General features: G+C 37.3%; 4 protein-coding genes across 8 annotated transcripts in view; 3 read left to right on the top strand and 1 right to left on the bottom strand.

Annotated features, from left to right (window-relative positions):
• The window catches only part of LOC107673083 (transmembrane protein 240-like), an 18,633-nt gene extending 10,675 nt beyond the window's left edge, over positions 1–7,958 (bottom strand). The window contains exon 1 of the mRNA XM_016466534.1: positions 7,895–7,958. The gene's annotated coding sequence lies outside the window, so the exon portion shown is untranslated. The remainder of the gene's footprint in view (positions 1–7,894) is intronic.
• On the top strand, positions 4,226–10,232 carry mlh3 (mutL homolog 3 (E. coli)). 2 transcript variants are annotated; one of them, XM_016466528.1, is made up of 14 exons: positions 4,226–4,297; positions 4,387–4,549; positions 4,698–7,165; positions 7,246–7,347; positions 7,430–7,506; positions 7,649–7,753; positions 7,900–7,984; positions 8,060–8,128; positions 8,747–8,855; positions 8,984–9,143; positions 9,224–9,247; positions 9,372–9,450; positions 9,647–9,795; positions 10,010–10,232. In XM_016466528.1, the coding sequence occupies exons 3-14, from the start codon at positions 4,699–4,701 to the stop codon at positions 10,103–10,105; spliced, it is 3,522 nt and encodes a 1,173-aa protein (XP_016322014.1). In that variant the 5' UTR covers positions 4,226–4,297; positions 4,387–4,549; position 4,698; the 3' UTR covers positions 10,106–10,232. The 2 variants fall into 2 exon arrangements, with proteins under 2 accessions (XP_016322014.1, XP_016322016.1); XM_016466530.1 differs by lacking the exon at positions 7,246–7,347 and having other exon boundaries at positions 4,257–4,549; positions 4,698–6,964.
• A 123-nt stretch (positions 10,233–10,355) lies between these two features.
• On the top strand, positions 10,356–15,957 carry LOC107673082 (KAT8 regulatory NSL complex subunit 2-like). Of its 2 annotated transcripts, none has more exons than XM_016466531.1 (10): positions 10,356–10,444; positions 11,207–11,459; positions 11,543–11,721; positions 12,260–12,374; positions 12,473–12,636; positions 12,721–12,887; positions 13,101–13,191; positions 13,999–14,252; positions 15,350–15,553; positions 15,661–15,957. In XM_016466531.1, the coding sequence occupies exons 2-10, from the start codon at positions 11,209–11,211 to the stop codon at positions 15,754–15,756; spliced, it is 1,521 nt and encodes a 506-aa protein (XP_016322017.1). In that variant the 5' UTR covers positions 10,356–10,444; positions 11,207–11,208; the 3' UTR covers positions 15,757–15,957. The 2 variants fall into 2 exon arrangements, with proteins under 2 accessions (XP_016322017.1, XP_016322018.1); XM_016466532.1 differs by lacking the exon at positions 10,356–10,444 and adding an exon at positions 10,461–10,991.
• A 1,370-nt stretch (positions 15,958–17,327) lies between these two features.
• Positions 17,328–20,928, top strand: part of LOC107673071 (nck-associated protein 5-like) — a 36,330-nt gene continuing 32,729 nt past the window's right edge. For 2 of the 3 annotated variants that reach the window (XM_016466513.1, XM_016466509.1), the window contains exon 1: positions 17,328–17,637. The gene's annotated coding sequence lies outside the window, so the exon portion shown is untranslated. The remainder of the gene's footprint in view (positions 17,638–20,928) is intronic. The other variant, XM_016466512.1, reaches the window with a different exon arrangement.

Below are 20,928 nucleotides of genomic sequence, written 5' to 3'. Positions count from 1 at the left end.
AATGCTCAATGCAGTGTGCCGAACATTAGTTTCTTATTTATTTGGTTCCACAGTGTTTGCGGATTACTTTATTTAAACTTTGTGCATTTTATTTATTTTATTTTACATAAAGGTGTATATGCTGTGCCTCCAAGCGTTCCTATTCGTTTTGCTAATAAACATTCTATGTTTCTTATTTATTTTGTTCCACAGTGTTTGCTGATTTTCAGTTTTATATACCTATTTAAACTTTGTGTAGCCCAAGTAATTTGTTATTTTATATTAGGCATATAGCATGGTTTATTTTTATCCGTTTTGTTCATAAAAGTTCTATGAGTTTGGCGTTGTATTTTGTTGTTGCTTGAATTTAATCGACAGCAAATTGCTGCTAATTTGAAAGTGAAAGTAATATACGCACAGTGCTTTTACAAGCTATTTAAAAGAGAAGGAAAGCGAGGAAAAGAGGGAAAACTCAAACGAACCAACCTGTTTTGGGCTTATTTTTTCCGAATTTCAGGTACCGATACCATACCGGTTAAAATGTAAACGGTACCCAACCCTAATAATAACATGTCTAACTGATCTACTGACTACTTACCCGTTTCTGTGATGTGATGCTTGCGACTGACTGTCTTTACTGAGGTAGAGAGTTGTTCGTCTTCATTCTCTGAAGCGTCTGGAGATCACAACAGTACAAGTTAAACCACATGCCAAAACTGCATGTTTAGAAGCAAAAATGGTTTCTTACAATCATAACATACACAATTTCTTTCTAAGCAAAGGTGATGCTGTAAATCAGTCAATGCGTATCAAAACAGTTTTATATTTTGTCTAAAGCAGGGGTGCCCAGTCCAGGGGTCCGTTCTTTGAACCTTGTTTAATACATCTGAGATGATTTAACAGATGACAGATATTCTAATCGTGATAACTGATCTTTGGTTTGGTTCTTCAAACGAATTTTCTCATTATAATCAGTGATGCTGTCTACACCATAGATATATATACATATCTATGGTCTACACTGGATGCGGCGCGGCACGACATGACAAATCCCCGACAGAAAACTGCTGCTGCGTTCTATTTATGACATATTGACACAAATTTCAAATTATTTTCAGCAGTCGCTTTGTCGCGTCCAGTGTACTAGACAGACTTTAGCTGTTGCGGCGCAGACATGGTGTTACTCACCTATCGATAAGAATCAAAGCAACCTCGACGTCCGATCGCAGGCCTTCCGCTCCTTGAGTTCTCTCCAGCGCTGGAAAGCTGATCCGATATTTACACGGGTCCTATTGCCTTATTGCCTTAAGCCTTCTTTTGTTCCGCAGACGTTTTCCTCTTTTGTTTTTTATCCCCCATCTCTATCTTTCTGTAGCCCGGCTCGGATAATGTCCGTCCTGTGCACGGAACGCTCTCTCCTCCACATCAGGAGTAGACACGTCCCTTACTGCTGATTGGCTACAAGTTTGTTTTGCTACTCGGCCCGAATCAGTTTTCTAAAGCGTTTTTGAAAAATCGCTTACCCCACCTTTAATGTGAAATTACTAAACCTACACATAGGAGCCTGATAAAAATGCTCATTTTAGAAGAAAATTTCAAACGGCACTTAGAGACTTTTGCATCGGAACTCTTCATATAGACTATTTATTTATAACAATATATTTATGGCTATTATGTAAAAAAAAATATTTATTTTAAGTTCAACTGAAAAAAATCTGTTACCAATAAAATTGTAATAAATATACACTAGTGTCTCACTAGTGTCTGGTCAGCTATTCATAATGATATACTGTTTAGTTGCATGCAGCTATAAATAATAATAGAAAAAAAATACTTAAATTGAAACAAGTACCAGCAACAAATGGAGTTTAGATAAGAAACATGAATAGCTGATTTCAGAATCACACGCTGTGTCTGAATATGCATACTTCCATATATGTGAAAATAGTAGCCTATGTTTGAATTCATAGTATCTGAAAAACAGTGTGAAAAGTAGATGACCTTCTGCAGAGATGCCATAAAGCCACAGGAAAAGATTTGTGAATGGCAAGGAAGAAATGCAACTGACGCTAGGTCATGTGACAGTAACAGCATGACGGATGTAGTACGTCCAAATTGAGTGAAGTAATGAAGTAAGTTTCAAACCAAATATAGTAGATACTGGACAGTATGCAAATTTGGGTGCAAATCAGAGAACAGAAAGATACTAGTTAGTTTTAAGGATTAATGTTAAAATGGCTTGCCACACATTGTAGGTTTTTGTTGATAAAGTAGGCTTCTTTAAACCAGCATACGATCAGATCAGACTTTCTTCATATCCATTTGGGTTTATAAGCAGAATCTGCAATCACCGTATATACCCTGCTATTTGATCCACGGCAGCCAGGAGTGTTTCATGCCCATCTCCTGGCGGTGCCTGAGCGTATGTGCACGTGAGAGGGGTGGGGGAGAGACAGAAAGGGGGTTTGGGTGGGGAGTGGTAGAAGAGACTTGACTAATTCACTTTTCCCATAAAAAAAACACGGCTGATCCTTTTCAGTTAATGAAATGCACTACATATATAGGACAGCCATCCCCCAAGGAGCGTGTAGTTTTTCCCAACTCATCCTCACGCCCCCTCACGCACTCTGCAGTTCATATTGCGCCATTTCGTTTAGCCCATACGATTGTTCAGCTTCTGTATCCCACCTCATGTTCCCGATGATTGGCACGTTAACTAACACATGTGAAAAGGACCTTGACCGAAAATACAAAGCACTGACTGACTTGGCAGGAATTCAAGCGTTAAGTCTTAACTCAATTTCCTACTTGATGCACTTCAGTTTCTTTCCAGAGCGCGCAGTAATGCAGAATGATAACCAAAATGCAAGCAACTCCATTCTGTTGTACTACAACATGCTGTGACAAGTGAAAATGCATCATTAGTGACTTTTCAACAAGCTTTTCATGCATTACACGACGCTATTTACGTTTTAACTATTATACACTAATTCATTAAAGCTAATATACTGATGACACATCTTTATCTGTGAAGGTCACCAAGAACATGCCACGATGTCCCCCACATTCAACAGCAACGCATTTCAGCACCCTGGAGAGCAGCACAGTAAAGATTTACTGCTGACCACCATCAAACTCTCTCTCTCTCTCTCTCTCTCTCTCTCTTTCTCTCTCAACAAGCTGACATAATGTAAACTGAAATGGAGAAAGAAATTAGTTTTTTGAAAATCTGAAAATGCTCCAATTTATCATGTATAAGAATGTTTACATTACTTTGAATATTTTTTGCAACTGCTTTTCTTTGCAACCTCATAATATATATATAGTAAAATACTAATACTAATATATATATAGTAAAAATAAGAAATGAAATATTTTTAAATTTGCAAATGTTTAAAAATATAAAATGTGAAATATGTATTTTGTTTATTAAATAATAATAATAATAATTATTATAAATAACCAATGTATACATTTTATTAACAGTTTTATTATTTAAATGTATTATATATCTATATATATATATATATATATATATATACACACACACACACATTATATATCAGTATATGCACTTATATATTGTTGCTCTTTTGTTAGTTTTGACTGCTTTTATTGTCCTCATTTGTAAGTCGCTTTGGATAAAAGCGTTTGCTAAATGACTAAATAAATAAATAAAATAAATAAATAAATATATTACATTATCAACTATTATAAATATTTTTAATCCATTTTTTTTTCCCCAGTTACATTTCAAAGATAAATAACATAATACACAAAATAATACACTAGATGCTACAGCTTTTCTAAGTGGAAAAACTTTTATTCTATCATTTGCTCATTCTTTAGGAGTTAAAAAGCATGATACCATAATATAAATATTGTTAGAATTATTACAAAAAAAAAAAAAAAAAACAGGCAGTAAACCAACAAAAGTTACAGTATATGAGCACATATCTTAATATGGAGTATTTTTTATTTTAATGTTTTGTTTTATTTTAGTTTTTTGATAAATCTTCACTGATGAAATGTTATCAAAGTAGACCTATTTCAAAATAAGCTATGTCTATTAAGGTTCTGCAAAAACACATAAAAATAAAAATTACTTTGGTACTTTCTATGAAAAAAATATAATAATTGTATAATTCCCAAAATATTAATGTGAAATGATTATTTATTTGGGTTATGGAGTCTTTTATTCATGACGTTTTATTTTGCACTAGTATGTTGCTTGTTGTTCTGCGGTCGCTTGCTTCACGCTGCGGCTTATCCTTCGACGTCATTTCCGCTACAGTTCACAGCGTTGTTGTTAGTAAAAGTAGGTTGTACACATAACAGAAACAATGGTTGTACCACTTAAATTAATTACTGAATGAAATGTCATACAAACGTTATGTATATCACAAGTTACAGGAACGCCCTGTTACAGTGAGCGGTAAAGGAAACCGTCGGACCGAAATGCATCTTAACGACAATAACAACTAGCAAACTTAGCGGTGTTGTTACATGGCAACGACGGCTGTTTACTGCACGTTCAGTCACAAATTCAAACTCACAACCCACCAAAGAGGTATAGAGGCATATAAATGTAATTATTAATTCAAATGAAAGTAATTGTAATTCTCTTACGTGCGTCGTTACTTACACTTTTGATTAATGTTTCGTTTGGATTTTTTCGCCTCCGTGCATTAAAGGGATTTAATATTGATGTCTTTCAGAATGATCAAGAGTTTGCCCAAAGATGTTCAAGCACAGCTGCGCTCTGGCGTTACTATTTTCTCATTGCAGCAATGTGTGGAGGAGCTCATATTGAACAGCATCGATGCTGGAGCAACATGTGTGGCTGTCAAAATAGACATAGAGGCCTGCAAGCTTCAGGTGATCGACAATGGCACGGGAATGTGCTGGGAAGACATGGAAAGAGTGGGTCTACGATATAACACAAGCAAATGCAGCTCGTTGGAGGATCTGGAAAATCTCTGCTTTTATGGGTTCAGAGGGGAAGCGATTTCCAGTATCGTCTCTCTTGCAGAAATGGTCGAAATATCATCAAGGACTAAGCTGTCGGTGAAAACATATGTTAAAACTTTTAATGAAACAAATGCACTGGATGTTGTTGAAGCTCAAACCGTTCGTCCCTCCGTAGGGACGACCGTATCTGTCTACAATCTCTTCCACAACATGCCAGTTCGAAGAAAGAGAATGGATGCTGTTTTAGAAACCGAACGCATCCGTCAGAGAGTGGAGGCCATATCTCTGATGCACCCTTCTGCGTCATTTACAGTGAAAAAAGAAAATTCAGCCCACATGATGGTGCAGCTCTCTAAAACAAGCAGTACCTATTACAGGTTTGTGCAGATTCATGGCTTGAGTCGAGCTCAAAAGCTCGGAGAGGTCAATTACGTCCATAAGCAGTTCGAAATGACCGGTCACATCGGCCGTGATGGTCACTACAATAACAGCTTACAGTTCCTGTTTGTAAATGGGAGGCTTCTTCTGAAGACATGCATTCATAAAACACTCAACTGGCTTTTGAAGAGAGTAAGCAGTGCTGCCAGACAAAACAACAGCCCAACTGCATATCCGTTAACATCGAGCCCCAAACAAAGGGGCGGATGTGATCTCCACGGCGTCTATGTGTTGAATATCAAATGTCATTACTCAGAGTATGACATATGCCTCGAACCAGCCAAGTCTTTGATAGAGTTCAAAGACTGGGATAGTGTGCTCATCTGCATTGAAGAAGGTGTCAAAGCATTCCTTACTAAAGAAAACCTGGTGGCAGAGTTTTCTATGAATGGCAGCGATGGTCCATCAAGTAGTCCAGTGAGGAATGCAAAGACTCCTGTGGCAATACAAAATCTCAGTGCTGAGGAAACATGTGAAGAGTGTGATGCATTGTCTGAGATGAAGGATAATGCAAGTACTGCGGACGTCTCTGGTGGTGTTCAGATGTTGGAGAATGTGTCAACAAACACTGAAACCTTCTCCAGTGAAGAATCAGAAGCAGAAAAAGTGCTTCAGGCTGAATTGTCTTTGCGGACCACGTTTGCAGATGCTACAGAAATTAATAACAATTGCAAAGAAGATGAAAGTGCAGTTTGTCCAAATATAAGCCATAATGATTTGCCAGTTAACAACCTGATGGGAAGCAAAAACCAAAAGATTTCAATTATAGATGGAAAAGAGGCAGAAGATAGTTTGAAAAAATTCTGCTTTCCAAATAGAATTTCTCCAAAAAAAAGGAAGTTGGCGTTAAATGACACTGAAGACGACAAACATGGTTTTTATGGTACCAACTCAAAGACTTCCAGAGCTGCTCCATGTCGTAAATTAGCTCTGTCTTTTGAAACGGGATCTCTTGACAAGTTCAAAAGGTTGTTTGGGAAGGGTGCTGAGAAAAAACAACCAAGTACGGAAAAAACAAACCTTTTAAATCCAGTGTCTTCTCGAAAATACAATGACTGCTTTGTAGGAACTACTTGGTGTTTAGAAGATTTAGACAAGCCCTTATTGAGGAACATATCAGGTGCTCATTCTCCATATAGTTCTGAATGTTCTGCTGAATCTTCATCATGGAACAAGGCAGACAAACTGTCATTGGCTGCCAAATGTTCCTATTTAAAACAAGACAAACAGCCATTCAGCAAGGTCAGCAGAAATACAGACTTTCTTACTATGGAAAATTCATACTTCCCAGTTGTGGAAGACTCACACTTTCAAGAAGAGTCCTGTGAATTAGAAAAAAGCCTCTTAGAAGATGTTTTATTTGGATCCACTGGAACTGTTGATTCAGTTGTCCATGAAACTCCAATCTTCACTCTAAATGAGCAGGACGCAACAATACCGGACACTTCCTGCGTTTTAGAAGACGCACACCTCTGCAACAAAAATGTGACTTCCTTTGTAGGAAGTGTGAACTGTGTTAATGAAGCCAGCGTAACCTCTCAGCATGATCCTCAGTGCAGCAACACAGGAAATGAAGGTCAGGCTACAAATGAATGTGTTGAAACAATCCCAATGTCCAGCAGCTGGCTGGCTCATTATGACAGTTGGTTAGGAAAGCTGGTTTACATCAACCAAGTTACAGGGCTCAGCAAATACAACTCTCCTCCTGTGGAGGAGACTCAAGTGCCATGTACCACAGATGTCACTAACATGGCGGTCAGTGTTATTTCAAGAACAGGTGGGAGAAATTCAGTGAGCCATTTTTGGGTCACTAATGTAGAGGTATTTATATTATAATCAGCTTCTCTTTGCTCATAGGATTTGAGTACAGGTGTTATCCATTTCACACAGACATTGTACTTCCCTTTCTGCCCAAGCCCAGAGCAGAAAGAGCCCTTAACTCAGGGATAGACAGCAGAGGTACAGCTCTAGACTGACATCAGGAATGAAATCAGCTTTTTAGTGCACATTAAGTAATTGTTTTTCTTCTTACTCTTTTAAGAAGATGCCCAATGTCCCGATTCACTATCGACTTTATTCTCAGAATGGAGTAACCCAGTGTTCATACGGCCTCCAGAGGTAAAAAGACTACTAATTTAATCAATTAAATAATTTAAAGATTTTTTAATTAATTTAACCTTATTTAATACTGATTTTAATTAATGTAAGGCAGTTTTTGTTAAAAAGATTCAAATTAATTTGACTCACATATTCTGAAAAGGTTGCTGTGGATGTAACCAGCGGTCAAGCTGAGGGTCTTGCTGTAAAAATCCACAATATTCTTTACCCCTACCGGTTTACCAAGAATATGATCCACACAATGAGAGTAAGTATTTTTACCCCTCTGCTCTTTTTGTGCTTTGAGGAACTGGCAAGGCGAGACACTTAAAATAGCAATGTCACAAAGCATATCCTTATTCTTATGTGGTGAAAATTAACCTAAGATTGTGTTGTGTTGTATTTTTACCTCAGGTCATCAATCAAGTGGACAAGAAGTTCCTTGCTTGTTTGATAAACACAACAGAGCAGGAAGCCTCTGAAAGCTGTACAAATGAAGGTGCCGCAGGCTGAAAATCATTATGTTGAATGGTGTGATGATGTCCTAAACATTTGTCATTGCTTCCACCTGCAGGAAATCTTCTAGTGTTGGTTGATCAACATGCTGCCCATGAAAGAGTTCGACTGGAGGGGTTGGTAACAGGTAAATGCTAATGATATAAGGGTTAAACAGTACCTTTCAAAAGTTTGGGACTAGTATGATTTGTGGAAGTAAGAAATGAATACTTTATACTGCAACATTTCATAAATGAAATAAAAGTAACAGTAATGACATTTATATATAATGATTTCTATTTCTATTTCAAATAAATTCAGTCCTTTAAAAAAATTTATCAAGGTTTTCACAAAAATATGAATCAGCACAAATGTTTTCAACATTGATAATAAACAAAAATTCAAAATCAAAAATTTGGTTTTTGAGCACCAAATCAGCGTATTAATGATTCCTGAGTGAACATGTGACACCGAAGACTGGAGTAATGATGCTGAAAATTCAGTTTTACCAACACAGGAATAAATTGCATTTAACATATATAAAAACAGAAAACATTGTAATAATATTTCATAATATTATTTTTTTTTCCAAAAATGCATAAGAGACTACTTTAAACCTTTTTGAAAAATCTTACTGACCCCAAATTTATAGGAATAGAAGAACAAAATAAATTCCACGTAAAAGCATTAAAAAGGCAAATACACTTCAAGAGATGTACGTAAGCATTCAGTGTATTTTTCCCACACTGCTTGTTGTTTGATGTAGACTCCTATGAGGATGACCCAGACACACCTGGAAAAAAAAGGCTGTGTTCTTCAAGTGTAATCCCACCCTTAGAGATTAACGTAACCGAGGAGGAATTGAGACTTCTGAGGTCAGTGCAGCTGTTTGAGTCAACATTCCTGTTTCCACCGTCATCTTCTCTCTGAAACGTACACATGTGTTCAATTAGTTCTGCACCTTCGCCGAACAGTGCCATAAATCTTTCTTTTGTTCTTGAAGGTCTTGTCAGGCCTTCCTGAGGGGTCTTGCGTTAGATGTAAGTTTCCCAAAGAGTGAGTCACTGAATGTGTTTTTGGAGAGACTTCCCACATGTTTCATAGAGAAAGAAAGCACAGAGCTCCGCCGTGGAAGACGGTCGGTCATTAAAACCATTGCAGAGGTCAGACTTAGTTCTAATGTTTTTTTTTTGTTATTAATTTCAACTCAGTTTAGACTCGAATTGTATGTTTTATTTTGTAGGACTATCTGCGAGAACACATTGAGGTGAACCAGCATATCCACACATGATTTGTATCTAATCTGTGAACAGAATATTACAAATGGTCTGATTTTGGAGCTTGAAGGATACATTTATGACCAATTTTGTTCTTTTGACTCATGTTTGCAGCTTCTCCGCTCAACAGGAAGAGTGAGGGGAATGCTGCCTTTGACAGTTCATAATGTGCTCGCCTCACAAGCTTGTCATGGTTGGTATTATAAATTCACCACTGAGTTCAGTTGAAACACATTCTATTAAGAAACTGTTACAGGGAACACAGGAAATGTGTAATTTTTAAACTTATGTAGGGATATTTATCTGCTATAGTTAGCATTTTCAAAATATTCTTATTTTATTCATAAATATTCAAATGTTATAATATCTAATATTATTTATTTTAACAGGAGCAATTAAGTTCAATGACATTTTGAGTAAAGAGGAGTGCTGTAGTCTGGTGAGCTCGCTCTCCTCTTGTCAGCTTCCCTTCCAGTGTGCTCACGGAAGACCTTCAATCGTCCCTTTGGCTGATCTTCACCACCTGGAAGAGCCACAGGTATGTTTCAACTAATCTGCAACAAATCTGATTTTGTAAGTGCACTTTTTTGTCAATTATAAACAGGTTTGAATATCATAAGTACTGATAAAGCATATAATGATGAGCCATAGCACATTATATATATATATATATATATATAATATATATATATTTTTTTTCATATATATTTTGAACGTTTTTCTTTGATAGTCTCATTTTTATACCCCCACAGGATCTTCCCAAACCAAATCTGAGGAAATTGAGAAGAATGTACAAGTCATGGCTGCTCTATGGACAAGATCAATCTATTGCACAAAACAAAACATGAATTTACAAGCACTTTACGCTTTTGTATTAAATTATTTAATTTAAAAGAAATAATCTGCTTCTGTTAATTGCTGGGCGGCTTTTATTATGTTTCACCCTTTGGCGCATACACTGCTCTGAGATAGAGTAGCCAATAATAAAGGACTATACTCGATCTTGGAGTGCTTTCCTCCAATCGAATTGATTCTTGCAAGGTTATGGTCCAATCAACGTAAACGTAGGAGGGCGCTAAAATGGATGACGTTCCTCCGCAGCTCTTTGTTGTGCATTCATTGCGATGATCGCTGGAAGGGGCGGCAGGGAGGTCTCACGTAAACGATAACAAAGTAGTACTTTATAGGTGAGTTTTACACGTAGAAATGACAAATTGTAACGTATTAAAACAGTCTCAGACTAAACGGATGATATATATTGATTAACATCGGTTTAAACCAAGAGTATTTTACCCTCCCAATTCAAAGATGGCCGAACAGCAGTATTGACGTGTGAATTTAGCGCTTTCTGCACGAGATTAAAACGTCAATCTTCTTTATCTCTTGTAATGTTTGAGGACTTGCAGCTTCTATTATGTTAACGTTACCGTTTTTTGCTAATACAGAGTTAAAGAAATTAATATTTTAATGCTTGTGGAGATTACAGTGTATGGCACACGTGCTTTAACGGAATCTGAACGCATCGCATGTTAATGTGTAACGTTACAGTAAAGTCTGAACGCTATCGTGTTATGTTAAAATGTTACATTAGCCTAAACAAGTCAGTGTTTATCTTCAGTAGATTTGCGTAATTCTGTTGTATGCTGCATTTTGGACCTTTTTGGTCACTTTACATTTAAATACAGTCATGGCAATGAAGTGCATCATCCATGACATGTGGTCTGTAAAGGGAGTGTAAGTATTAGGTCATGAAAAATCTGGAAATAGGGAGTTTTAAAATTTTGATGTAGATGTAATAAAATGGTAAAAGTTATTCAAAAAAATCTATAATTTCATGGTTATTCTCTATGCATTCTCTATTAAGCTTGGTTAATTTCTGCAGTAATGTTGAACTGTAATATTATGGTGTCTGTATTTGATTGGCTATATTGTCTTTCTCACTGCATCAGTGATGAACAGGATTCGGATCCACGTGTTGCCGTCCAGCAGAGGTCGAGTGACTCAAGCTGCTCGTGCTCAAGAGCCTCAGACCTGCTCTTACACCCAGAGACCCTGTTCACAGCCTCGTCTGGAGGGCCTAGAGCTCTGCATCAAACATGTACTTGAAGATAAAACTGCTCCCTACAGGCAATGCAGCTATGTGTCTAACAAGAATGGCAAGCGCTGCCCCAATGCAGCCCCAAAACCAGAGAAAAAGGAGGGGTAAGGGTGTTTGTTTATTCCCTTAACATGCTTACTACCTACTATAAATAATTGACCAATAATGTTGTTTTTCTTTTTCTTAGGGTATCGTTCTGTGCTGAACATGCACGCAGAAATGCTTTGGTTCAGCAAGCTCAAATGCGGAAGGCATCTGCCTCAGGACCTTCCCCTGAAGTCTTGCTGTCTCAGCTCAGTGGCTACAGTCACCCGGAAACTGGAGCTCACAGTCAAGAGGGCCGTAGTGAAGCTAGTCGCATACTAGGTGAGATGTAACTTGCTTCTAATCATGTGCCATTAATTATTAACAGGCATGCTTTTGGCCTTGTGAACATTGAGAAATCACTTTAAAGTCTTGATGTGATGCAAACAAACTTGTGCGTGTGTGAACTGACCGCTACTGTGACATTTAATGTGTAAAGTGTATTATAAGTAACAAAATAATTATTTATACCCAAAAATGATTCAAAATGGAAATGCTTCTCTGAAACAGAATGCAGCTTATTAAATAACATAAAAAATGTAGTTTCCTGCTGTCTTAAAACTTGCATCAAAGGCTGATAACTAATAGTTTGTAATTTATGTAATGACTGCATTTGTCATTTTCAGCAATTTTTATTTTTTTTATTTTTTATATATATATATAGAGTTACTAAAATAAGTCATATTTTGTATTATTTAGTATTTGGTGGAACATTTAATAGATCTGAACATAACAGAATAAAATAAAAAATTCTATAAGAGACGCAAAGTTGCATGTAATTTGTTATGGTGATATATTCTATATGTATTTCCTTGTATAGATGAGGAGAGTTGGAGTGAAGAGGAGCAGGATCCTGTTGTTTTGGATCAGACATGGAGAGGAGACCCCGACAGTGAAGATGAAAGTCTTGACAGTGACCACGAAGACCCTTTAAAGTGAGACATTCCTCAGTTTTATTTTACTTAACTGCTTTGTCAGATGTAGTTTTATTAATGTCACCTGAGATGTCATAATGAAGCGTGACATTCTACAGGCATGCGGGTGTTTACACAGCAGAGGAAGTGGCACTCATAACACGTGAAAAGCTAATCAGACTTCAGTCCCTCTACATTGACCAATTTAAACGTCTGCAACATTTACTAAAAGAAAAGAAACGGCGCTACCTGCACAGCCGCAAAATTGAACATGAGACAATTGGTAAGGGAGCTGCTGTCATTCTTTGATTTCATGATATCACATATCCAGTCAGCATATATACTCACTTGTGTGCTGTGATACAAGGGAGCAGCCTGTTAACGGGTCCAGAGGGGCTGTCCACAAAGGAACGAGAGAACCTGAAAAAATTAAAGGCTCTACGTCGCTATCGCCGTCGCTATGGTGTGGAGGCTTTGCTGCATCGCCAGCTCAGACAGAGAAGACAAGCGATTACTGAGGGAGGAACGCCACAGGTATGAATGGACTTTCTAATAATGTCTTAGTTTCTTTTTCTGTCTTAAGAAAGACAATAGAAGATTTAAACACTGCCATATGAGACAGACATATTTGAAATTTTATTGGCTTTTCCATACTGTCAGTCTGAGCCTACTGTCACGCTCTGTTATTTTTTTATTAATGTTATTTGTGCATATTTTAATTCTCTTGTGTGTTTTATTTCTGCGCAGGCAATGCGTTTGGGCCAGAGATGTATTTCCTTTGTGGAAGGGACTCGCTGTTCAAATCCGTGTTTGCCAATGACGCGACACTGTGTCTCTCGTATCCTTTTATGTCCGATATATCATTAACTGTTCAGGTCTATTTAATTGTTTTTTCACTCAATATTTTAGTACTGTTACCACTTCTATTAAATACACACAAAACACACTACCATTGAAAAATTTGGGGTTGCAGGTTTTTTTGATAGTCTCATGTTCACCAAGGCTGCATTTATTTGATTCAAAAAACAGTAAAACCTGTGATGGTAAAGCTTAATTTTCAACAGCCATTACTTTAGTCTTCAGTGGCACATAATCATTCTTATATGCTGATTTGCTGCTCAAGAAACATTTCTTCTTATCAATGTTAAAAACAGTTATGCTGTCTCCTTACATGATACATTATACATGCATATTTGCAGGATTCTATAATGAATATGAACTTGAAATATGAATGTTTTGTAACATTGTCAATGTCTTTACTGTCACTGTCAAAAAAAAAACAACAAACCTTACCAACCCTAAACTTTTGAATGGAAATATGCATATTTAATTAGTTATATGTTAAATATACATGTATTTTTCTTTGTTTATATGGGCATACATCTATTTAGATGTATATATGCTCTTGTAGCCCTGAATGAAGGCCCACAGCTTGCTGTAGCTGTTGGTTTCAAACAGCGGCTGATATAAAAGTCTTATGGTCTGTTGACTTTCCCAGTGTTATCTAATGGGTGAAGTCGATTCAGTTCAAAGGAACAGTTCAAGTTTTCCACCTCCTCCAGCTTTCCATATCTTTGACATTTAAAAGATATTTCACAGTTATGCCAATGCTAGTTCTCTTAATCTTCTTAACCCTTCACAATAGACATTTATCAAGACAGTAGCCAAGTTTTATTCAAAATGTGCCTTGGTCTGAAGGACGTTCCATGTGATCGGCCTGTGCACATGGGACAGTCAGAAGACCCCCGCTGTCCTCTGCACCTGTCCCTGCCTCCACCCATGTACCAGCCTGAGCAGGAGTCTATTGCCCCGGAACAGCTGGCGTCTGTGCCCACAGACATGTACCTCAGTGCAGCAGAGCTCCAGCCAACAGAAAATCTACCTCTGGAATTCAGTGATGTATGAATTGTGTTGGTTTTTCTCATTAAAACTAAAGTCGCTGTGTGCAGTTGCTTTCCTCATGTGTTTTGGCATATCCCTTCACACTAAGTTTCATATTATCAGAGCAATTAACTCCGCAATCTGCACTAAATTTGTTCACCAAAACATCTTGTTCCCTCTTCAGATTGCTAAGTTATCCATCAAGAATCTACATGCCTGCAAACAGTGCTGCTCAAACATGTCCCCTGCTGTGTAAATCATATCTCATAGCCTCACATGAATGAAAAACAAATTAATCTGGATGTTCAGCAGTCATCTTCCTTTAATTTTGTGTCTGACATTTTGTGTGTGCCCACAGTAAAACCTCTAATTTAAGCTTGTTTTTGGAAACATCTCATTTTCCTGTTATGCTACAAACTATTTATGTGCGTTTTCGTTACATGTTCCCATTGCTTGCTTTCAAAAACACAAACACTATTGCTAATTTACCCATATTGCTGGTTTTTGTTTGCTGGTTATTTGGCTGTTGACAACAGAATGCAATGTTGACATGTTTAGTAGTATTTAGATGTACTGTAAATGAATGAACTTTAGTTTGAAGAATTGTGCCATTAAGATTCATAAAAGAAGAGGTTAAATGAAAAAAACATTATGGAATCTCAAAATAATCCAATGACCATTCGTATTATATTTTGTTTTGGATATAAGTTTGATTTTTTTTTAGCACATCATCAGTGCACAATGTTTTGATTCATCTCAGTTATCAGCCAATATTGGAGAGCAGTTGATGTTAGACATTTTGTCCTATTTGATTTACATTTGCTGTAATTTGTAATCTTTAAAAACACTAATATTTTAATAACACTCAATTGTAACCTTTAGCAAATCTCAAAATATCCATTGTTCGTATTGCACATTGTAATGGAGTGGTCTAAATTCACTTGTAGCATTTAAAACAATTTTTAATGATTTGTTAATGATTGTTTTTATTCTAAATTTGTGACAAAATAGCATTTTGAACTTTAATAGAACTTTAATATCAGCAATTTCTTAATTATTGGCCATAAAATTATCCAGATTTATCACTGTTGTAATTAAAGTCTGTTGATGTGCAGGATCTTGACGTTGAAGATGAGGGTTTGCAATGTCCCCCGTCTCCCTTGCTATTCGACACAGCACTTGCATTAGAAGACCAGACCATCAGAGAGATCGCCGAGGCCCCTATGGACATTCTGACAGGGGTGGAGCAGGGCGATCTGGACGGCTCTGCCCAAGATGCTGAGCTCTCGGAGAGAGACGAGGTCTCTGTGGAAGATCAGGTAATTATCACTGTGGCTTGTTGGAATAATTAAACAATGCAACCAAAGCAGTATGTCTGTTCCTTGCCATGGCATTTAAGCACCAGAACTACGGTCTTGTATTTCAGGTTGAATCTGAAATACTTGAAGCAGTTGGACAAGCAGTTCCCATGCAGAATCCATCAAAAGACTTTGACACGAAAACAACAGATGCCTTATCCTGAGCACCTCGTGACCTGATTTTCTCAGCTGTTGTTCTGTTGATATTTCAAACAGTCCAGATATCTATTTAAAAGCCATATTTCTGGAAGTTTGCTTTGATTGCTGAAACATTTTTAACCTAGCATTCTCATTACTTACAATAGCACATGTTCTGATATAGAATGCAAGTGTCTTGTGAAATTAAAAGGACAGTTATATGCACAGTTGGAAGTTTGTGTTTTGTAAGGTAAAGATGAAGTATGTATTTCACTACAAAAGTCTCTAAGCACCATCTCCCCTTCTATCAAGCACATTTCTGGTTCCATATGATATTCATGACTCATATATGCACTTGTAGCCCTGAATCAAGGCCCACAGCTTGCTGTAGCTGTTGGTTTCAAACAGCGGCTGATATAAAAGTCTTATGGTCTGTTGACTTTCCCAGTGTTATCTAATGGGTGAAGTCGATTCAGTTCAAAGGAACAGTTCAAGTTTTCCACCTCCTCCAGCTTTCCATATCTTTGACATTTAAAAGATATTTCACAGTTATGCCAATGCTAGTTCTCTTAATCTTCTTAACCCTTCACAATAGACATTTATCAAGACGGTAGCCAAGTTTTATTCAAAATGTGCCCTGGTCTGAAGGATGTTCCGTGTGATCGGCCTGTGCACATGGGACAGTCAGAAGACCCCTGCTGTCCTCTGCACCTGTCCAGTTATAGGACAGTTATATGCACAGTTGGAAGTTTGTGTTTTGTAAGGTAAAGATGAGGTATGTATTTCACTACAAAAAGTCTCTAAGCACCATCTCCACTTCCCCACTCATGACTCATATTGGGATTTGTTCACTAAAATAAACCTTTACAACTCATCTTGTTCTTGTTAATTATAAATTTGCACTCATGAAAGGGGCTCCTCTGGACATCGGAATTTTTATCTTCAGAGTAATGGAAATATTTATAGTGGATATAGATGGTTCTAGTAATGAGCTGTTATGTGTGTGGGGTTGAACTCGATTGCAAACAATGTTTGATTTGCGAGCGAACTGTTCTTTTGAGTTCTTTTTGTTAAATCAGGCAAAAGGGATTACAAAAAGAGTAATACATTAGTGAACTGGTCACAAAACTGATTTTTAAAGAATCTGTACCCAGTAAACAAATGACTGGAAAGGTCATGGAAATTGGTCAAAAAGCGAGAACCCTGGACAATGAAATAGTGTCTTGATGCTGAACATTTACTAGTTGCTTTTCAAGCTGGAAAATTAAACTGGTGTGTTTTGGAGCATTGTAGCTGTTAAATACAGAACAGACCTAGTTGAAAATAACATTGATCTTTATGTAATTATATCAAATAAATAGTAGTGTTATACACTTAAAGGAGTAAAATGAAAAGCACATGCTAAAGATTGGCCACAGAACATCAAATTGCATGTCAATCTTGACATAAAGCTGAATCGCTGCTTAGTCACAGATCATGATTAATGAAATCATTGCAGATGCGTAGCGAGAAAAAAAACCGCGATGACAGCGTAGCTTAATAAAATAAACTTAGAAAATGAATAATAAAAAAAAAACACTAAATAAGAGAAATGTATAAGTCAAGGCTATAAATGAAAACTTGCTTTAGATAACGCTATGTGGAGCACAAGATAGGCCCTTTTACTAAAAGTGGGTCGGGCAACACAGTTTCAGGCCATGACATCACTTTTCCTGCGAGCGCTTTAACCTAAACACGGGAAGAGAGACGGATGGAAAGAGACGACGATACAACTTCTAATCGGCGGCTGGGAAAACAGATAAACATGTCCACAAGCTGTGCATTTACAAGTACAGTTCAAGGTATTTCTTAGCGATATTCATCGGGGATATTTTCACACCTTCCGAAACAACACAAGGTAACCCGAGGTAAAAGATTTGTTTTTTTTTTCCCAGACATCGCGCGCACTGTTTGACGTTTACGTGGCGAAAGTGGGCTGATTTTGCAAAATGCAGTGTATTGTAGACATAGAGGGGTTTGTTGTGGTATTAAATGTTGACGTGCGCGGTGTGAGATTGGAAAGGGAAATGTGGGGCATTAGCCATCCGGCTATCTGGGACACCGGTGGGGTTGTAGACTGAAGATGCTTGTCGTGATATCCTGCTTTGCTCAGAAATGCATCGCGCTTAGCTCTTTAAATCACTAATTCTGCCACAATCGACTTCTTTTGAGTTTGCTTCGTATATAAACAATTTCATTCGTATATTTTGAATGGCAGCGCACAAAAATCACAATAATCCGATTTTATCCTAAGCCTTTGCATCAGTTTTCCCCGGATCCTTGTGTTTTATGTAGTTAAAGCTATAGCCCTTCCTCTTTCTACAGCATAGCGAACGCCTATTTTTAGTTACACACTTTGGCAACCCGAAACTTGTGTGTTTACTTGTGTGTGATGAGAATGCAGACTACATTGTAAAATTGCTAATTTTGGCAGTTCATTCTGCTTGAGACCCTAAAACAGCAACTAATTTAAGAGTAATTGAGGGTAAAAGCATGCCCCCAGCCCCTCCCCTTTAATATTTTACAGATGTTTTTCACATTTGCTAGTCCCATGTTCAAAACCATGTTAAGACTGGCTTACAACCTACAATCCTCCTACATTTAAAGGGGTCATATGATGCTATTTAAATTTTTCCTTTCTCTTTGGAGTGTTACAAGCTCTTGGTGCATAAAAAAGATCCGTAAAGTTGCAAAGACTAAAGTCTGAAATCCAAAGAGATATTCGTTATAAAAGTTCAGAGTCAGCCACACCCTCCTAAAACTTCTCGTTCTAACACGCCCCCCACATGTCTACGTCACAATGTGGGAAGATTTGCATAACGCCGCCCAAATGTTCACGCAAAGAAAGAAGGCGTAACTTATTCTCGCTGTAGTATTGTTGTTGCTGCCACCGCCATGTTGTGGAGTTGCTGTGTGTTTCGTTGTGAAAGCGAAACTACTTTGTTTGGTCTTCCAAAAGAGGACATGACTAGAAATCAGTGGTTAAGTTGTATTTACAACATTGTTCCAGAACAGTTCATCCCAAATATTCAATGTGTGCTGCGCATTTTATGGAGGATGTATGAGGACTGTTTCCTGAACCAGTAGCCTGTGGCAAAGGCTTTTTCTATAAAGTTGGGCAGTTCCAACTTTGCACGGACAGTCTGGCGCTTCTGACTCACAGCCTGTAAGTACGTTTTTTTATATTTAAATAATTTGCCACTGATGATTCAAACGCGAGTTTTGAGCAGTGTAGAGTAGGCTTGTTGTTTCTCCGATCACAAATGCAGACATGGTTTTATGTTTACGCAGGGCAATACGCAACGCAACACGTAAAAAGACCGTATAAGTCATTAAAATCAGTAATTATGTCCCCACTGGATGCAACAAATGCCTCGTTTGTAATGGGTTTTATTGGTTTTGTCTCGTCTAGTGATGTCCGGATCGCGAACGAATCGTTCTATTTAACCGGATCATCTTAGTGAACCGGTCGAACCAGTTCACCAAATTGAACTTAATCGTTTGAAACGGTTCACGTCTCCAGTATGCACTAATCCACAAATTACTTAAGTTATTCGGTTTATAAACGTGCCTGACACTCCCTCTGACGCGAAATAAACCAATATCCCCGAGTTATTCAGTTACTCCTTTTGACTGAACTGCTAAAAGAGAACCGATGATGGGATGTGCACGAGCAGAGCAGCTGGACTGAGTCTCGTCCTGCTGGGAGACGGCATCACAGTCACTGTTGCCAACTCTCGCGAGACAAATAAGCAACCACTGCTTCAAAAACAAGCCCAATATTTTTTTGATGATTTATTATCATCAATATTATTTATTAACAATTATTTATTACCAATAAATGAGCCTGCAACATATTAAACTGAAACCACTCTTTTATCTGAAAAGCAAAAACAGAAGCTATTTTACAAAAATCAGCAAACTGCAACAAAAATGGGAACAAAACTCATCTCCAATCACCTGTGTGCAGAATATGATTGGAGAGATGGAAAAGGAGAAAAACACAAGAGCTTAAAAGAGGAGCTGTAACATAGCCACATATTTATAGCCTACTAAAATATAGGATATTCGAACCATATTTACTCCTAGTATTAGTATAGGACTACTTGTTTTCTATTACAGCCCGTGATAATTAATACATGACAAAAACATTGTGAAAATTAAAAAATAGGCTAAAAGAAAGTCATCCCACTCCTCTACGTCTACTTCTATCATCGCTTGGATTACAGCGTCACGCGCCTTCTTTTTGAACATGATTTTCTCCAATGAGGGGGAGGAGGGGGTGGAACATTTGGCAAATTACGCTGCAGCACTTATATTATTGCACTGGTTGGCTATTAACTGCGAGCAGACAGAGTGTCATTCAGTGCATTGGAGAATACGGTGAACATAAATAAAGAAACAAAGTTGCTTGTCAGATTTCTCTAACAAGCAACCATATTTTTTAAAATAAGCCCAAAAAACTGCGACCTGGGATTTTTTCAAGCAACTTTTTTAAAAAAGAAGCCCAAAGTCACGTATAATACGTGGACTTGGCAACTATGATCACAGTATAATAAGGGGAGTAACATTTCCGTCACACGCTTGAGGTATTCGGCCAATCACATCACACTGGATAGCTGACCAATCAGAGCACACCTCGCTTTTTGAGAACGATGAGCTTTGTAAAAATCGACGCGTTTCAGAAAGGCGGGGCATAGAGGAGCAACAATAATGTACATTATCTGGAAAATAATGTGTTTTTTAAACCTTAAACAGCATAAACAGATTGCATTACACCAAATACACAACATAATGTTCTTTTTAGCAACGTCATATGACCCCTTTAATATTAAAGTTTCAAAGGCAGTGCAGTAGAGATATTTGGGTGATTTTTCATTTAGGGCAACTTCTTGTTTCTTAGATGATTAAAAAAAGCAAAGCATTGCTGTTTTAAAATGTCATTTTTATTGATCTTTAATTGCTTTTTCCTAATTTATAAGACTGTAGAAATGTTCAGTTTGGCAATGCGTATTACTAATCAAAAATTAAGTTTTAATATATTTACAGTAGGCAATTTACAAAGTATCTTCATGGAACATGATCTTTACTTTTCTATATCCTAATGATTTTTGGCATAATAGAAAAATCAATAATTTTGACCCATACAATATATTTTT

This window comes from Sinocyclocheilus anshuiensis, unplaced genomic scaffold (assembly GCF_001515605.1).
Source record: "Sinocyclocheilus anshuiensis isolate Anshui unplaced genomic scaffold, SAMN03320099.WGS_v1.1 scaffold364, whole genome shotgun sequence".
NCBI lineage: Eukaryota > Metazoa > Chordata > Actinopteri > Cypriniformes > Cyprinidae > Sinocyclocheilus > Sinocyclocheilus anshuiensis.
The sequence above is the reverse complement of the archived record's forward strand: the minus strand, read 5'-3'. Positions and strand labels throughout refer to the sequence as shown.

Bases quoted from the DNA above. Each gene is read 5' to 3' on its own strand.
- LOC107673082 (XM_016466531.1), top strand. From the start codon at position 11,209: ATGAACAGGATTCGGATCCACGTGTTGCCGTCCAGCAGAGGTCGAGTG. The intron at 12,888-13,100 runs GTATGAATGGAC...ATTTCTGCGCAG, and splicing joins CTGAGGGAGGAACGCCACAG to GCAATGCGTTTGGGCCAGAG. The intron at 15,554-15,660 runs GTAATTATCACT...CTTGTATTTCAG, and splicing joins AGGTCTCTGTGGAAGATCAG to GTTGAATCTGAAATACTTGA.
- mlh3 (XM_016466528.1), top strand. From the start codon at position 4,699: ATGATCAAGAGTTTGCCCAAAGATGTTCAAGCACAGCTGCGCTCTGGC. The intron at 7,348-7,429 runs GTACAGCTCTAG...TACTCTTTTAAG, and splicing joins CTCAGGGATAGACAGCAGAG to AAGATGCCCAATGTCCCGAT. The intron at 9,451-9,646 runs GTTGGTATTATA...TTATTTTAACAG, and splicing joins CGCCTCACAAGCTTGTCATG to GAGCAATTAAGTTCAATGAC.